The 14,970-nt window shown below is 37.5% G+C and overlaps 1 protein-coding gene across 2 annotated transcripts; it reads left to right on the top strand.

Annotated features, from left to right (window-relative positions):
• Nucleotides 1-2,440: 2,440 nt before the first annotated feature.
• Nucleotides 2,441-14,897, top strand: LOC116728400 (sodium/hydrogen exchanger 6-like). Of its 2 annotated transcripts, none has more exons than XM_032576488.1 (16): nt 2,441-2,854; nt 3,733-3,932; nt 4,281-4,358; nt 4,739-4,815; nt 4,950-5,062; nt 5,276-5,381; nt 6,239-6,380; nt 7,057-7,162; nt 7,832-7,920; nt 8,878-8,991; nt 9,325-9,436; nt 9,746-9,899; nt 9,985-10,015; nt 10,931-11,034; nt 11,498-11,603; nt 11,981-14,897. In XM_032576488.1, exons 1-16 carry the CDS (start codon nt 2,575-2,577, stop codon nt 12,287-12,289), a joined length of 2,121 nt encoding a protein of 706 aa, XP_032432379.1. In that variant the 5' UTR covers nt 2,441-2,574; the 3' UTR covers nt 12,290-14,897. The 2 variants fall into 2 exon arrangements, with proteins under 2 accessions (XP_032432379.1, XP_032432381.1); XM_032576490.1 differs by having other exon boundaries at nt 2,442-2,854; nt 10,946-11,034.
• The last annotated feature ends 73 nt before the right edge of the window (nt 14,898-14,970 follow it).

The raw sequence follows: 14,970 nt of genomic DNA on the forward strand, positions 1-14,970 counted from the left end.
GTGCAGACAATTATTCGCAAGTATAAAGTGCATGGAACAGTTGTGTCACTGCCACGATCAGGAAGAAAACGCAAGCTATCACATGCTGCCGAGAGGAGATTGGTCAGGATGGTCAAGAGTCAACCAAGAATCACCAAAAAGCAGGTCTGCAAGGATTTGGAAGCTGATGGAACACAGGTGTCAGTCTCCACAGTCAAGCGTGTTTTACATCGCCATGGACTGAGAGGCTGCCGTGCAAGAAAGAAGCCCTTGCTACAGAAAAGGCACCTTAAGACTCGGCTGAAGTTTGCTGCTGATCACATGGACAAAGATAAAACCTTCTGGAGGAAAGTTCTGTGGTCAGACGAAACAAAAATTGAGCTGTTTGGCCACAACACCCAGCAATATGTTTGGAGGAGAAAAGGTGAGGCCTTTAATCCCAGGAACACCATGCCTACTGTCAAGCATGGTGGTGGTAGTATTATGCTCTGGGGCTGTTTTGCTGCCAGTGGAACTGGTTCTTTGCAGAAAGTAAATGGGATAATGAAGAAGGAGGATTACCTCCAAATTCTGCAGGAAAACTTAAAACCATCAGCCCGAAGGTTGGGTCTTGGGCGCAGTTGGGTGTTCCAACAGGACAATGACCCAAAACACACATCAAAAGTGGTAAAGGAATGGCTAAACCAGGCTAGAATTAAGGTTTTAGAATGGCCTTCCCAAAGTCCTGACTTAAACCCCATTGAGAACATGTGGACAGTGCTAAAGAAACAGGTTCATGCAAGAAAACCATCACATTTAGCTGAACTGCACCAATTCTGTCAAGAAGAGTGGTCAAACATTCGACCTGAAGCTTGCCAGGAGCTTGTGGATGGCTACCAAAAGCGCCTAGTTGCCGTGAAAATGGCCAAGGGACATGCAACCAAATACTAATGTTGTTGTATGTATATTTTTGACCCAGACATTTTGGTGACATTTTCAGCAGACCCATAATAAATTTATGAAAGAACCAAACTTTATGACTGTTTTTTGTGACAAACAGGTATGTGTTCCGATCACTCTATCACAGAAAAATAAGAGTTGTAGAACTTATTGGAAACTCAAGACAGCCATGACATTATGTTTTTTACAAGTGTATGTAAACTTTTGACCACAACTGTATGTTATATTCAAAAGTAGACAGCATTTTTCGGTGCTGTCAAACAGAACTGTCTCACGCCTATGCTTGTAATTCACTTATCTTGTTCACTTCTACAGAATCACAAAGGCAAGCGAACTTCTGAAGCACATTTCTGAATAAGCTAATCTTACTTTCCCTTTCCTGTTTCACAATCATCACTCAGAGCCTTTTTTGCCTTTATCACAGGTTTATGTCTCTCCTAAAAAAACCTTCTGTCAAAATACATAACAGAGGTGTTCTTCAGGTGTTCTTTGTAAAAATTGAAAAGGAAAAATAAAAATATTTGTCAGAAATTATTTCATTTCATTGTCACCAGTCAACACTATAAACTCCATCCTAAAAGATGTTTTTAATATATAGGACACAATCACTCTGGTGAGAACACATCACTCTTATTCTGGCTGCTCTTAGCTGGTGCCCATTTTGCAACAGAATTAATTTTAGCATTCTTTTATTTGTTTTTAAATGTGTTAATTGACTTACTCCACCCTATCCATCATACCTGCTGTTCAGCTGCTCTATTTATGTATATTATGAGTTACTTGTACATTTGTGTGAGTTGATGTGTTGTGAAATATATTTTTATGTGTTTACTTTATTTACTATTTTATACTTATTCTCTTGATGCACAGCACTTTGGTAAACCATTTGTTGTTTTTAAATATGCGTTATAAATAAATTGGATTGAATTGTTATTTTAATATTTTTTTTTTTACTGTAAACAGCTGCTTGTTTATATATTTTTGAATGATTGTGGGGTTTTTAACACTGTTGCCTTACAGCAAGAAGGTCCTGGGTTTTTATGTTCTCCACATGCACGCATGAGTTTTCTTAAGGTACTCTAAACAAAACTTTAGGCTTATTGGTGGTTTCAATTTGCCCTTGTGTCTGTGTGCATATGTGGTTTATTTTGTTTGTCTCTGTTGAATGCCTTGTCTCTCATCTGACTGCTGGAGATTGCCACCTGTGCAAGGAAAAAATACAAATAAAATATTTACAAGAATAACACCATCCATCCATCCATCCATCTTACATCCTTATCCCTAGTGGGGTTCAGAGGGGTGCTGGTGCCTACCTCCATTGATCACAAGAATAACACAAATAATAATAAAAAAAAGTTTTAATATCTCCAGCATAAATAACTAACATAAATAACTAACTAAATAACATAAATAACTAAAAAATGTTAGGAGAAAATTTGTATTGTTTCGTTCAGGAGAACCATGATGGGTCGCTGTTGGTTTCACAAGCTAAACCAGTTATGATGGGACTTTTATTTTGAAAAACCGGAAGTCTCAGTGTTTTGGTAAAGGCTGCGGAAGGAGCTGTCAGTTGCGTTCCACCGAGAGAGGCTATTTCTTCTGCTAAAGCGTCGCTAATTTAAACGACAAATGTAATTTCCCCAACACAAGGCCAAAATGGGATTCACACCGAGGCGCTTCATGGGTTCCAAACCGCCCAAAGCATCTCTTTTGCTGCCTTTCCTGCTACCGGTCCTACTCGTCGGTGGCCAAGGCGACGAGAACGCCGCTCTGGATAATGTCGTTACCGAGAGGATGGCCGAGGAGAGCCACCGACAAGATAGTGCCTATTTGCTCATATTCATAATGCTACTAACGCTCACCATTCTCACCATATGGCTCTTCAAGCACCGCCGCTTCAGGTTCCTGCACGAAACTGGGCTTGCTATGATCTACGGTAAGAACATTAACGTTAGGTAACAGTCGTGTCAATCAGTCAAAATAAAAGACACCTCATGACTGGCTGTCTGTGACGGAAACAGTCAGCTGCTTAAACTTGACCTCTAAGCCAATTAAACGCTTTCTCTTCACGTGTCGGGGAACATGGACAGCTCGAGCCTGCTTATAACTAGTTAATAATGTACGTACAAGAAAATATTTAACTGGACTGTCTTTCTGTTAAATTCTGGGAATTTAAATGATCCACTTTCCAGGTTATAAACAAAAATGCAGGTCACTCATTTTATGGTTTTTATAGTGGTTCCAGTTAAAATGTAATTATTAACATATGAAGGCAGTTGGTAAGAATGAAAGTGACCAAATTTTCTTTTAGAGTGAAGTTGAGATATAGTATGATAAAATAGGGTACCCTATGATTTGGTTTGGACATATAAATATTTTGCTATTTTAAATAAACCAGAAACAGTGAGGAAGTTACAATTTAAAGATATATTTAAAACATTTAAAAAAATGCCAGTTTGAGAAATAAATTGGATGCTCACACATTTATTTCCCCTTAAAATGTCTAATATTATAATAATAATAATAATATTACAATAATATAATCGTTTTAACAAATCAGACACCGCAACAGATTATGTTTGGCATAAACCAAAGGCATTAATAATGATAATTATTTAATTAGTCAATTTTTCCATCACTACCAAACTGAATTCTGATGCAATTTTCTGCTTAAAAATTAAGCAAGCTTCTTTTTTGTTTTTCAGGTGCAGTTAAATCATTTTAAGATAAAAAAAAAAGAGGAAAAAAAGCTTCATGCTTCCTCTGGGTAAATCTATACGTATATCTTCATCCCCCCTTCATATTTACTCAAAGGTCTCTTGGTGGGTGTGATCCTGCGCTTTGGCATTCATGTGCCCCAAAGCATGAGCGACACGGTCCTCGAATGTGCCGTCAACGCCAGCCCTGCCACTCTGCTGGTCAACGTCAGCGGAAGGTTCTATGAATATACGCTTAAGGGGGAAGTAAGCCGGGGAAAAGACAACCAAGTGCAGGATGATGAGATGCTGCGAAAGGCAAGAAGCAGTGTTTCCTCCACATTTTAGCTTCTCATCCATAAAACAACTGTGGCAGTGATGTGACATTTTACACTATAGCTGGTGAAAGTATATAATAAAGAATAACATTTAGCCAGGTTTTATCCATTTAGGATCCCCTTTTAACTATTGTGAATGAACAATTATATCATACATATGTTGTTAACACATTTTTAGATTTCATTTTGATATACAACAGTGATTTCGATAGATTAACTTGACAGTCCTCATGAAATGCTACACATTGCAAAAACAAGCAGAGAAGTAGTAAGTTGAATTGACTAATTGGTGTTAAACGTTATAACTTTTTGCTCTTTTTCTTTTTAGGTGACCTTTGACCCAGAGGTGTTTTTCAACATTTTACTGCCTCCCATAATCTTCCATGCAGGTTACAGTCTGAAAAGGGTAATATGGCAATTTGTCTGCATCAGCAGACAATTTTTTTTGTTTCTCTTACTACCTTATGTTAAATACAATTAAACCTTTTCTGTTTTAGATCAGTTATGGTTAAATGCGGGAATAATGAAAGATTTTTTTTCTTTGTTCAAATGAAGATGTTTAAATATTGGTATTTGATACAATTGCTTTTTAAATTTTAAGACTTTGGTCAAGTAGTTTGTGTATCAAAAAGCTTCTTGGATAGTTTGCTGGAAATCTGACTAATTTCTATGGAGGACAAAAACTGGCATAACTGTAAGTTAGTTTTGTTGACTGTTGTTTGACTCTTATTGTATTTTTCTACAGCCTCTGTCTGATAAATTAATATTGATCTTCTTTCTCCTCAGAGACATTTTTTCAGAAACATTGGCTCCATCCTGACCTATGCTTTCATGGGAACTGTCATATCCTGCTTTGTTATTGGGTAAGTCATCTGATCCTCTTTGATATAACAGTAAACTAAATAACCTGTTTCACTGACTTAAATAAGTTAAAGTTAATTTGTTGATATTTCCAGTGCTTATAATGAGTTTATAATGTTTTATGCTTCTTCTGTAGGCTCATCATGTATGGCTTTGTGTCCTTCATGAAAGTTGTGGGTCAGCTTGGGGGGGATTTTTTCTTTACTGACTGCCTCTTTTTTGGGGCCATCGTCTCGGCAACAGACCCAGGTAGGAAGTACCATCAAATTCTCAGTTACTTATATGCAGTATTAAATTAAAGCAGGAATTTGATTCCCGTGTTGAAAAATGCATGCAACATGGTTCCAGTTCTTGCATGCATAGCTAACATGTCAGCATTAGCTTCACTGGAGACTGTATCTGAAGACCTTCAGTGTATTTCTTCTGTTGTAAAATTGCACTGTTTGTTTCTGTTTGCCTCAGTGACCGTTCTGGCAATCTTCAACGAGCTGAAGGTAGACGTGGATCTGTACGCTCTGCTGTTTGGGGAGAGCGTTCTCAACGATGCTGTGGCCATCGTCCTCTCGTCGTGAGTACTACACGCTCTGCAGGACGCTGCAGCCCTGATAATCTGTGTGAAAATTGCATTAGAAAAGCATTGTTCTCCATGCCCATACTGTTACAAACTAACTGTGACTCTCCATGTGGAAATGAACCACACTAACATCAACATCCCTGTCATTCCACTGCTTGCCTTTCTCCACTCATCTGTGTCACTGACCGCCTGTCCGTACGTATGAACGTAGCGTTCTCCTGCGCTTTGAAAAGCAGAGCAGGCAGGGAGCTGTTCACTCTGCTGGAGAGGACAGCTCAGTTATGCCTGAGGAGATTGAAGAATGGCTGGGAGAAAACCAGACATTTACTCCTCGGTGGGTGGGTTTAGTTTGGGAGGACAGTGTGCATTTTGCTTGTGGTAAAACATTAGATTATTTTTTTTGGTTGATGTGTTGCAGTTATTAAAATTAAAATGTAGATTTAAATCACCTTTAGGATAATTACTCCCCTTCCTCAGTATCATTTTGCAACTGCAGCCCCTTCTCCTCCTTTTTGTTGTGTTTTTCTGAGTTTGCTTCATATTACCATGCTTGTAATCAGAAAATCAGACTTTGTTATAATTCTACTAACTTGTAAATGTGAGCAATCTATAGTATTATTGAATGGTAATCAAGTGGAGCTGATGCTTCTAATTACTCTTCAGCATGCTAACCTCACATAAGTTTTTTCTTTATAAAACCCAGCTCTGATATAGTTGCTGCAGATATGTCTTATTTCTGATTCAAAGGAAATACAAGTATGTGTTTGACCACGTTCTCTTCCTGCTTTCTCAGAAGGACTCGACCTCTAGTTTCCTTGTAAATGCTTCTGTGTACTCCTACTGTCCTTTAGCTCCGTTGTGGCGTACCAGCCTGCGGGGGACAACAGCCACAGCTTCGAAGCCATGGCTGTGCTGAAATCCTTCGGCATCTTCCTGGGTGTCTTCAGTGGATCTTTTTCTCTTGGTGTGGCTACTGGAGTCATGACTGCTCTTATATCCTTTTCTATAATTCTATAAATTAATGTAATTATATATACAGATATCTTTCTTATTGTGATACATACACTGCCATCCATGCTAATTACCCCCCTTGGAAAACATGTAAAAAGTCTAAAATAAAATTATCTTCCATCCTCATCTCAGTCTAAAAGACAAATATTAAACTTTTAAACTGGGTTTCACAGTTATTAGCAACCCTTAGAGTTTCTATAAAGTAAATGTAACTGTAGACTTTTTTTAGCTTCACCCAAACTTTTTCATATCTCCAGTCAAAACGGCTATAAATGGCATCACAATGTCTCCATAACAACCATTATTATGCTTTCATCCCCAAAAAAACCTACTCTGTCCCACCATCTCAAACATAACATGCATAGTTTGTATCATATTGTTCACCACACACAAAAAGAAACTTTTAAACTCAGAATCATCTACAGTGATTGTGCAAATAGGATGTTTCAATTAATAATGTTTTGTGTGCCCCAACCGTCTTGGAAGAAACTTCTACTTTACAATATTTCTACCTTTTTTTTCTCTATAATGAGCTGAAATTATTTTATTGCTGTTATCACAGATTGAACTGTATGTAATAAGTACAGTATATTGTATTTGTTTGTATTTCATTGTCCAAGACTTGCTGCTTTGTTCCTTAACTTGAAGTTGTTCTTACGTGACAAAGTTTACTAAGCTGAGGGACTTCCCTTTACTGGAAACTGGTTTATTTTTCCTGATGTCCTGGAGCACCTTTCTGTTGGCAGAGGCCTGCGGGATGACAGGTACATCTACAACCATACAGCAGGCATGACATTTTAGTATCAGAGGAATTAAATAAATGACGTTAAATTCTTGTAAAAAGTTCTAAGTGGAATACCCCAATTAAATAATTTTTGCAGACCTTTCTGACTTTTATTTGAGGCATTTACCTTAATGTGTTGAGTTTTCCTGATACCCGCTGAAGTCTCACAACATCTTTCATTGTAGCAACTTAAACCACAGATTTACCACTGTAGAAAATACACTTTTTTCTTTTAAATAGCTACTTTCACCTTCACTGACACCTCAACACCTCATTATACTGAAAATAACTCCACCATGAATAACAATTTTCACAAGAAGGGTGAAGTGTTGATAGGGGATCTTAGCAGTCACTATAGAGCTGCACATACATGAAATTACATTATATTGCATTATTAGCATGTAAAATATTTCTGTTTTAAAGAGTTACTTGGATGCAATGTTCAATAGGGTATTATTTGCTTGTTGATGATATAATTGATCACGTGGATGGAGTTTTAACTGCTCCAAAAACGTGACTGTTATGTTTATTGGGCTCTCTAAATTGCCCTTAGGAGTGTGTGGGTGTGTGTGTGTCTGTTTTAGAGTATGTGCTTTGAATCCTCTGCCTTTTACTCCTCTTAGAAGATGAAATTATATTTGTTTTTAAGGTGTTGTGGCGGTGCTGTTCTGTGGGATCACGCAGGCTCATTACACCTACAACAATCTGTCTCGTGATTCTCAAGACAGGACTAAACAGGTAAAAAGTTGTATCCATAAAACTGTTTCTGTGTAACCACTATTTCTTGTCATGCTGCATCATACATGATTCGTATGTAGAAAAAGTCTTTATAAAATGCTGCAGCCACAGAAAGTGAACAGATAAGGGAGGAGAAACTATTGCACCGATGTTCTTCATGAATACTCAGAGAAAAGGATGTAGATTTTATTTACTGCAGATAATTCTCAGAAGTTTACATGGCGATGTCACTCGTCAGAACTGATGACTTTTTTTTTTAGGTACATCTTCAACAAATTCACCTTACCTCGTTGATTCTGCTGAACAAGTCCTCAAAAATACATAAAAACCATGATGGTTCACTGTGACACCTAATCTGCAGCAGGGCACAAATATGGCTAAGCATTTAGATATGTAACTAATAAATAACTAAAACAGACTGAACCTTAAGTACCACTGAATACATTAATTGAAATACTAATTTTAAACGTTTTAGCATTGCTTACATAGTTAGAATTCTTCTGAGCTTAGTAATGTCAGAAGAACTATGTAATCTTCAAAAGTGCCAAATAGTTTTTAGATCACGGAAAAGTAAACATGGCAACGACTTGGTTAATTAAAGAGCACAAGTCCTGAGTGCAAACTGCATTCACAATACTGAGTCCACAGTAAAAATACTTTCAGGATTTATTAGATGTACTAATTTATCAACTGGAATAAGAAACTATGTTTTAAAATTTCTTTATTGATCCCAAAGGGAAATTAAATCAAACACACGCTAAAGTATTTTTGAATTGAAATCGAATTGAATGAGATGAACTTCTTAAAATAACAATAAAAATCACTCTGAACTAAAAGATTGAAAGAAAAAATGAAAAAAGTGAGCAATCCGTTTTTCTAAAGCATAATTTGTTTAGCTTTGCTTATTGACACTGATATAACACTTAATTTTTAATAAATTTTCCATCTTTTTTTCAGTTGTTTGAGCTGTTGAACTTCCTGGCAGAAAACTTCATCTTTTCCTACATGGGTCTGACGCTCTTCTCCTTTCAGTCACACGTTTTCAACCCGATGTTCATCATCGGAGCCTTCGTATCCTTCACTCTGCTCTGCAATGGATCAGCACACACGCAATAACCCTTCGCAAGAAGCATTGAATTGACAGACCTGACTGCATCAACCATCACCAAATATTTGCATGCCCAGATGCTATCAGTGAAACACTTCAGTTTATAATTTAATTTCCTGCTAACGGAAACCAAAATGGAAATTGTAAGCACACATAAAAGGACAGATTAGTCCGACATTTAGTTTGGGGTTTTTAAAATGCGCTTCAACCCACAAATACTTTCCGTTCTGCTGTTTTCCACCTGCTGTGTTGTTTTTTTCCCCACCGCGTTGTGTCCTTGACTGCGTTGCATGCAGTTGGCCGTATTTCTGGGCAGGGCTGCAAACATCTACCCCTTGTCCTTCCTGCTCAACCTGGGCCGTAAAAACAAGATTGGAATGAACTTTCAACATGTTATGATGTTTGCAGGTAAGTGGTAAATGTAAACTCTCAAATGGAGCAAAACTAAAATACTAAAAAACCCCACAAACGTATAAGGTGCAGAGACAATCTATTTATAGATGAACAGTATTTTTTAGACAACTTTTTAGAGCACTTCACATCAGACTTATGCTATCAATGCCAAGATGACAATGGATTTAGTGTTTATAGGGGCTTCTTTTGTCCTTGTCTTCAATGCAGGCTTCCTAAAGTGTGACTCTGTTCCCACAACATGAGTAACCCAGTTTCATAAACACAGACTCTCAGTCTCGCTGTTTCATCTCCTGCCCCCTCCAGGTCTGCGTGGGGCGATGACTTTCGCTCTGTCTATCCGGGACACAGCTACTTACGCCCGTCAGATGATGTTTTCGACCACCCTGCTGATTGTGTTCTTCACTGTGTGGATCTGTGGAGGGGGGACTACGCCCATGCTGTCTTTCATGAGCATACCGTAAGACTGACTATCTTTGCATCTGTTTTTGCTGCTGTTTCTACACCGTTTATCACATCTGTGTTTCTATTCCGATTCATTTCAGAGTGGGAGTGGATTCCGATCAAGAGCACTCCGTAAGTAATTACTGCAATGTCTAATAAAGTGATTTTCAAAGTGTGGGTTGCGCCACCTACGGAGGAACCAGTATCATTGCAGGCACAAATAATGATTATTGATCATTATTTGTGCCTGGACAAATAATGCAGGCACAAACGTATTTGTCAGTAGAACTAATGTCGCATGATCAATAAATAAATTATTCCACTGCGACTGGACATTGCGATTCAAAGCAAGCTTGTTTAGCACAGCGCATACTGGTGCACCCTATCTGATTATCAGTACAGAAGAGGTTTATCACCTCAACAGAGAGACGTGTTTCCTGATGTGAGGTGTGTTGCCTTAAATAGGGGAAGAACTGTCACGGGGCAATTATCAGCATAGAAACGTTACGCATCTATTGATAGAGGAGGGCAGGAAGTGACAGAAAAGCAGGGTGGGTCTGTTGAAGAAAGCCTCAGTGGTGAGTTAAGCAACATCAGAAGCTCAGTAATAAAGGAAGTTCAAGAACTTCACTGAACTTTGTTATTTTGCAGAATATAGTTTAGTTTTTTATAAAGTGCTTTGCAAAAGTCTAAATACCCCTTGAACTCACTCACATTTGCTCATGATGCACATAAAAACATCAATGTATTCTGTAAGAATTTTATGTTGGACTAGCTCAAAAATTATGAAGTGATTTAGATTTTTCTTATGAATAACAATTCAAGAAATGTCAGATGGATTTGTATTAAGTCCCTCTGAAGTCAGTACTTTACAGAACTACCTTCTGCTGTTCATGTATTTTAAGTGACTTAAACCTCACCTACTTTTTTCTAATATTGTGACAGGAAGCCAGAGAATATGGTTCATCTAAAGTGGGGAACTTGGGCTAAAAAGTTTGAGAACATGCTGTTGTAGAATGTATGAAATAGGTTTTAACTAAAGTGCAGTTTTGTGCTCTCCAGAGTTCAGCGGTGTTGGATGGGTCGCAGAGGAGAAGCACCAAGCATGAGAGCGCCTGGCCCTTCAGGATCTGGTATAACTTCGACCACAAGTATCCTTTAACCTGCCGATCTCTTTCTGAAGTCGTGCTGACTTCTTCTTCAACACTAGGGGGTGCTCTTCACAAGCTTTATTGTAGATTTACAAGGGGTTTTTTTCTCCCAAGGATATATTAATGTTTTTTTATGTATGAAAGTCTTTCATTTTGTAAATTTAGTTTCCTAGTGACAAATGTTTTGTTTATTTAATCAATAGGGTAATATAAGTTTCTTCTTACACTGAAACCATTGAAAGCAAATTTAATTCACTTGAAGAAGCAATGATTATACTCTTCAAAAATCAACATTTGTCCTGTTAAGCATAATAGTGACATTAATTCTGTATAATAACTTTGCTAAAATCATTGTATTGGGAAATATTAGTGAAACTATAAATGCTAAAGACACTGAACGGCGTTTCCATTGGAGATTCAAGTGTTTGATGAATTAAGTCCTTGACTGAAGCTCTTCCTTCAGCTACCTGAAGCCCCTCCTGACTCACAGCGGGCCCCCTCTCACTGCTACTCTGCCGGCATGCTGTGGCCCCCTGGCACGATGCCTCACCAGTCCACAGGCCTATGAGGTTTGCACATGATTAGTCGCAGTATAACAGCACCCAAGCAGCAACAAATCTCAGATTTACGATGATGCTAAAAGATTAGAGGTCAGATAAACAAGTGAACTTAGCATGGTGTCATGATATTTACACAAACATTTGTAAAAAAAATCTATAAATGATTTATTTACAACAGAGAAGCAACAAGCATCTCTCCTGCTAAAATAACATTGGTTTTAATGATTAAATTTATGTATTTTCATTTACTGTCATTATTTATTTCTTAGGGTCCCACAGGTTTACAGAGTCTTGAATTTAATAGTCTGAAAAAAATATCCAGCAAGAAAAACTCTAATATCCTTACGTTTACTGTAGTCAGCACATTTCACTTTTCCTGCCTTCAGAACGAAGGGCCGCTTCACGACGATGACTCCGACTTCATCCTGAACGACGCCAACGTCAGCTCCATGTACGCCGACGTCACCGTCAGCACCGACGCATCCGGGTCCCGCACCATCAACCCCAAGCACTCCGGCGCCAGGCCGTTCAAAGATAGCCGGGATGGTGAGCTGGACCCGGCGGAGCGAGACGTGGCGATCCGCGGCACACGGCTTGTCCTGCCGATGGACGACCCTTTGGAGCCCCCAACAACCGTCACCCTCCCACCTCCGCCCTCGCCCCCACTCTCCGAACCTCACAGGCACAGACTGTAAGATGGGGTTTGATGTTTCTGTTGCAAAAGAAAATAACTAAATCAAAATGTAGTTCACATGTAAGATGAAACAGTCTTTGATCTAATATTTCAGTGTTGACTGGACCAGCGTTGTGTCTAAGAAGCAGTTGAAAATCAGTTTCACCATTTCCGATATGAGCCGTGCTTGATTCAGCTCAACATGTTGGTAGAATCTTGTGATCTTCATTATTAATGCACTATATGTAGACTAAAATCCTCAGTCTGCCCTCTACAGGAGGCTTCAATGTGTGTCTGTCGTCTGAGGTGATTCATTTTTACTACTGTGGTCTCTTAAAGCTCCAACTTTCTCTGCGTGTGTTGTTCAACCACTAAAACTGGTGTAAATGTTGGGTTTCCTGGGGTTATGTTCCCTCTAATTTCATCTGTATTTAACCAATTGTTTATTTTAAAGTTCACAACCACTCAGAAGATTATACACACTACATTTGGGAAACTAATCGTTTTTCCACTTGTTGTTAACTTTTTCTGTCAGTTTGTTGTAACTTCCTCAAATGAAGGTTGGGATTCTCAGCAGATAAAAATAGGAACATCGTTTAATGAGAGCGGTACGAATATTTGGTACGTACAGTTCAACCAAGAAGTTTGCATTCTCTCATCATCTGCATTATTGTCATTTTATTTGGATCTTAAGATTTATTTGAAGGTTTTTTTCCAGGGTGGAATGATTATGCAACAATTAACTTACGCTTCCCTTGTTGATTGGATCAACATGAGGCTTGAATATAGACATGCACGCTCACTAATATTTTGCGTAATAATGCCTTTTAGTAAGCTGCAGAAAAACTACTTGCTATTTAATTTTAGATATCAGTTTCTGACATATCTGACTGGATATTTGATTCCTCTTTTTATTAGAAGTGGTAGAAATCATTTAAATTGGTTTGTTTTTGAGAATGTATTCAACATTGAAGCACAGTCCTTGAGATGCAGAGGAATACCTTTTCAGAAGCTTAATGATGGTCAACTTTATCTATTTCCAACCAGTTTTGATGTTTGCTTAGGATCATTTACCTGAGAAAAGTTTTATATTCAGACAAGACAAATATTGATCTGCTTAAGCTTATAATCACTGTATCATCTAACAAGCAAGGAGTTGGCAGTATGGTGCTGAGTGTTAGACTGTTGTTTTTCAAACTTGTTGAATTCACCTGCATCACTGAAAGCCCAAAATGAATGATGCTCATGATGAGTTTATGTGAACATCTGAGTGAAGGTCAAAGGAACAACACTAAGTAATGTATTGACACTGAGACAAGTTTTAGCACTACCCACCTGTTTGAATCTTGAATCTTTTTAACTACTGATTTGTTTATTTAACTGAAAAATTCCTGATATCTGTAATTATTATTTTTCTATTTATTATTTATTGTGTAGATTTTCAAACATTACTGCCAATTAGTGAACTCCTCATTTTATTAAAAATAAATAAAAGCGCACTAAATTTTTCCCACATGGTACCTTTTGCATTGAACTCTTCTTGAAGGAGGATGGAGATATTTATTTATTCCAGGCGTTTGTATCCTTCCCATATTGTAGCATATGCTTTTACTTTTTACTTCCCAACCAGATCTTCCCTGTGTGTTTGTTTGTTTTGATATGTGTGATCAGATTTTTTATAGTTATTATTAGGGCTAATGCTTGTTTCTGGGTTTACTGCTTCCATCTGGTTGAAGTTTCTTTAAAAAATGCACAAAAAAAAAGAAAAAAAAAAGTACTGACCAGGTCTTTGTGATTTGTTGTCACCATTGATGAAAAGAGGCTGACTGAACTGTTTTGAACTTAAGTGCCTATTCAGGACATGTTTTTGTACATATTTTGTTTTGCTCATGTGCAGTAAGATGACCCTATATAAATATCACATCTTCTGATTGATGCCAGATACTACAGTATTCCCTGTATAATTTAACTAGAGTTTTCCCATCTGTCTGTGCTTTTACTGTTAAATCTTTTGTCTGTGAATTTGAAAGATTGAATACTTACATTTACAGACAATAACATGGTTCTTATATTGTATGCGCATTTTTGAGAAAGCTTCCAAATGAAGTGACATGAAAAAAGTCACTAAACTTTCACTGACAATGGATGAAAACGGAGCAAAAGGGAAGTTTTTTTTGTTACTTATGATGCTCTGCACTTTCTTTAAAATAGTTTATTCTCTGAAATCAGTCAAAAGTTTTTGTTGAACTATCTAACTCCGTAAAAACATTTTTTTCTTATTTCTATTGAAGTGAAAGTTGACTGTGATGTCATAAAAAAAGTGTGTCATCTGTAAGGTTGCCCATGTGTTACTGGTTTCATTAGGCGGTATTTTTAATGTGCTTTGAGTTTCTGCATTTATCCATCTATGTTTTCTCACATTTATCTACTTGGGAATATTTAAAAAAAACTGGAAGAGATAAAACTGAATTTGTGAAAATATCTGACGTTTCTGCTGATTGTGGAAACTGTATTTTTGAGTATACAGGTTTTATTTACTTTTTAAGAGGCATCTGTAATCCTGAAGTAATTGTATCATCAGTTTAACATCCTACAGGTCTGGAGACAAATAAAATCACATTTGAAGCTGACACAGACTGTTCTGTACTGTTCATACTTTCTACTTATATTTTTGTCATGTTAAAATTACAAACTTCAGTGTAT

This window comes from Xiphophorus hellerii, chromosome 11 (genome assembly GCF_003331165.1).
Source record: "Xiphophorus hellerii strain 12219 chromosome 11, Xiphophorus_hellerii-4.1, whole genome shotgun sequence".
Lineage (NCBI taxonomy): Eukaryota > Metazoa > Chordata > Actinopteri > Cyprinodontiformes > Poeciliidae > Xiphophorus > Xiphophorus hellerii.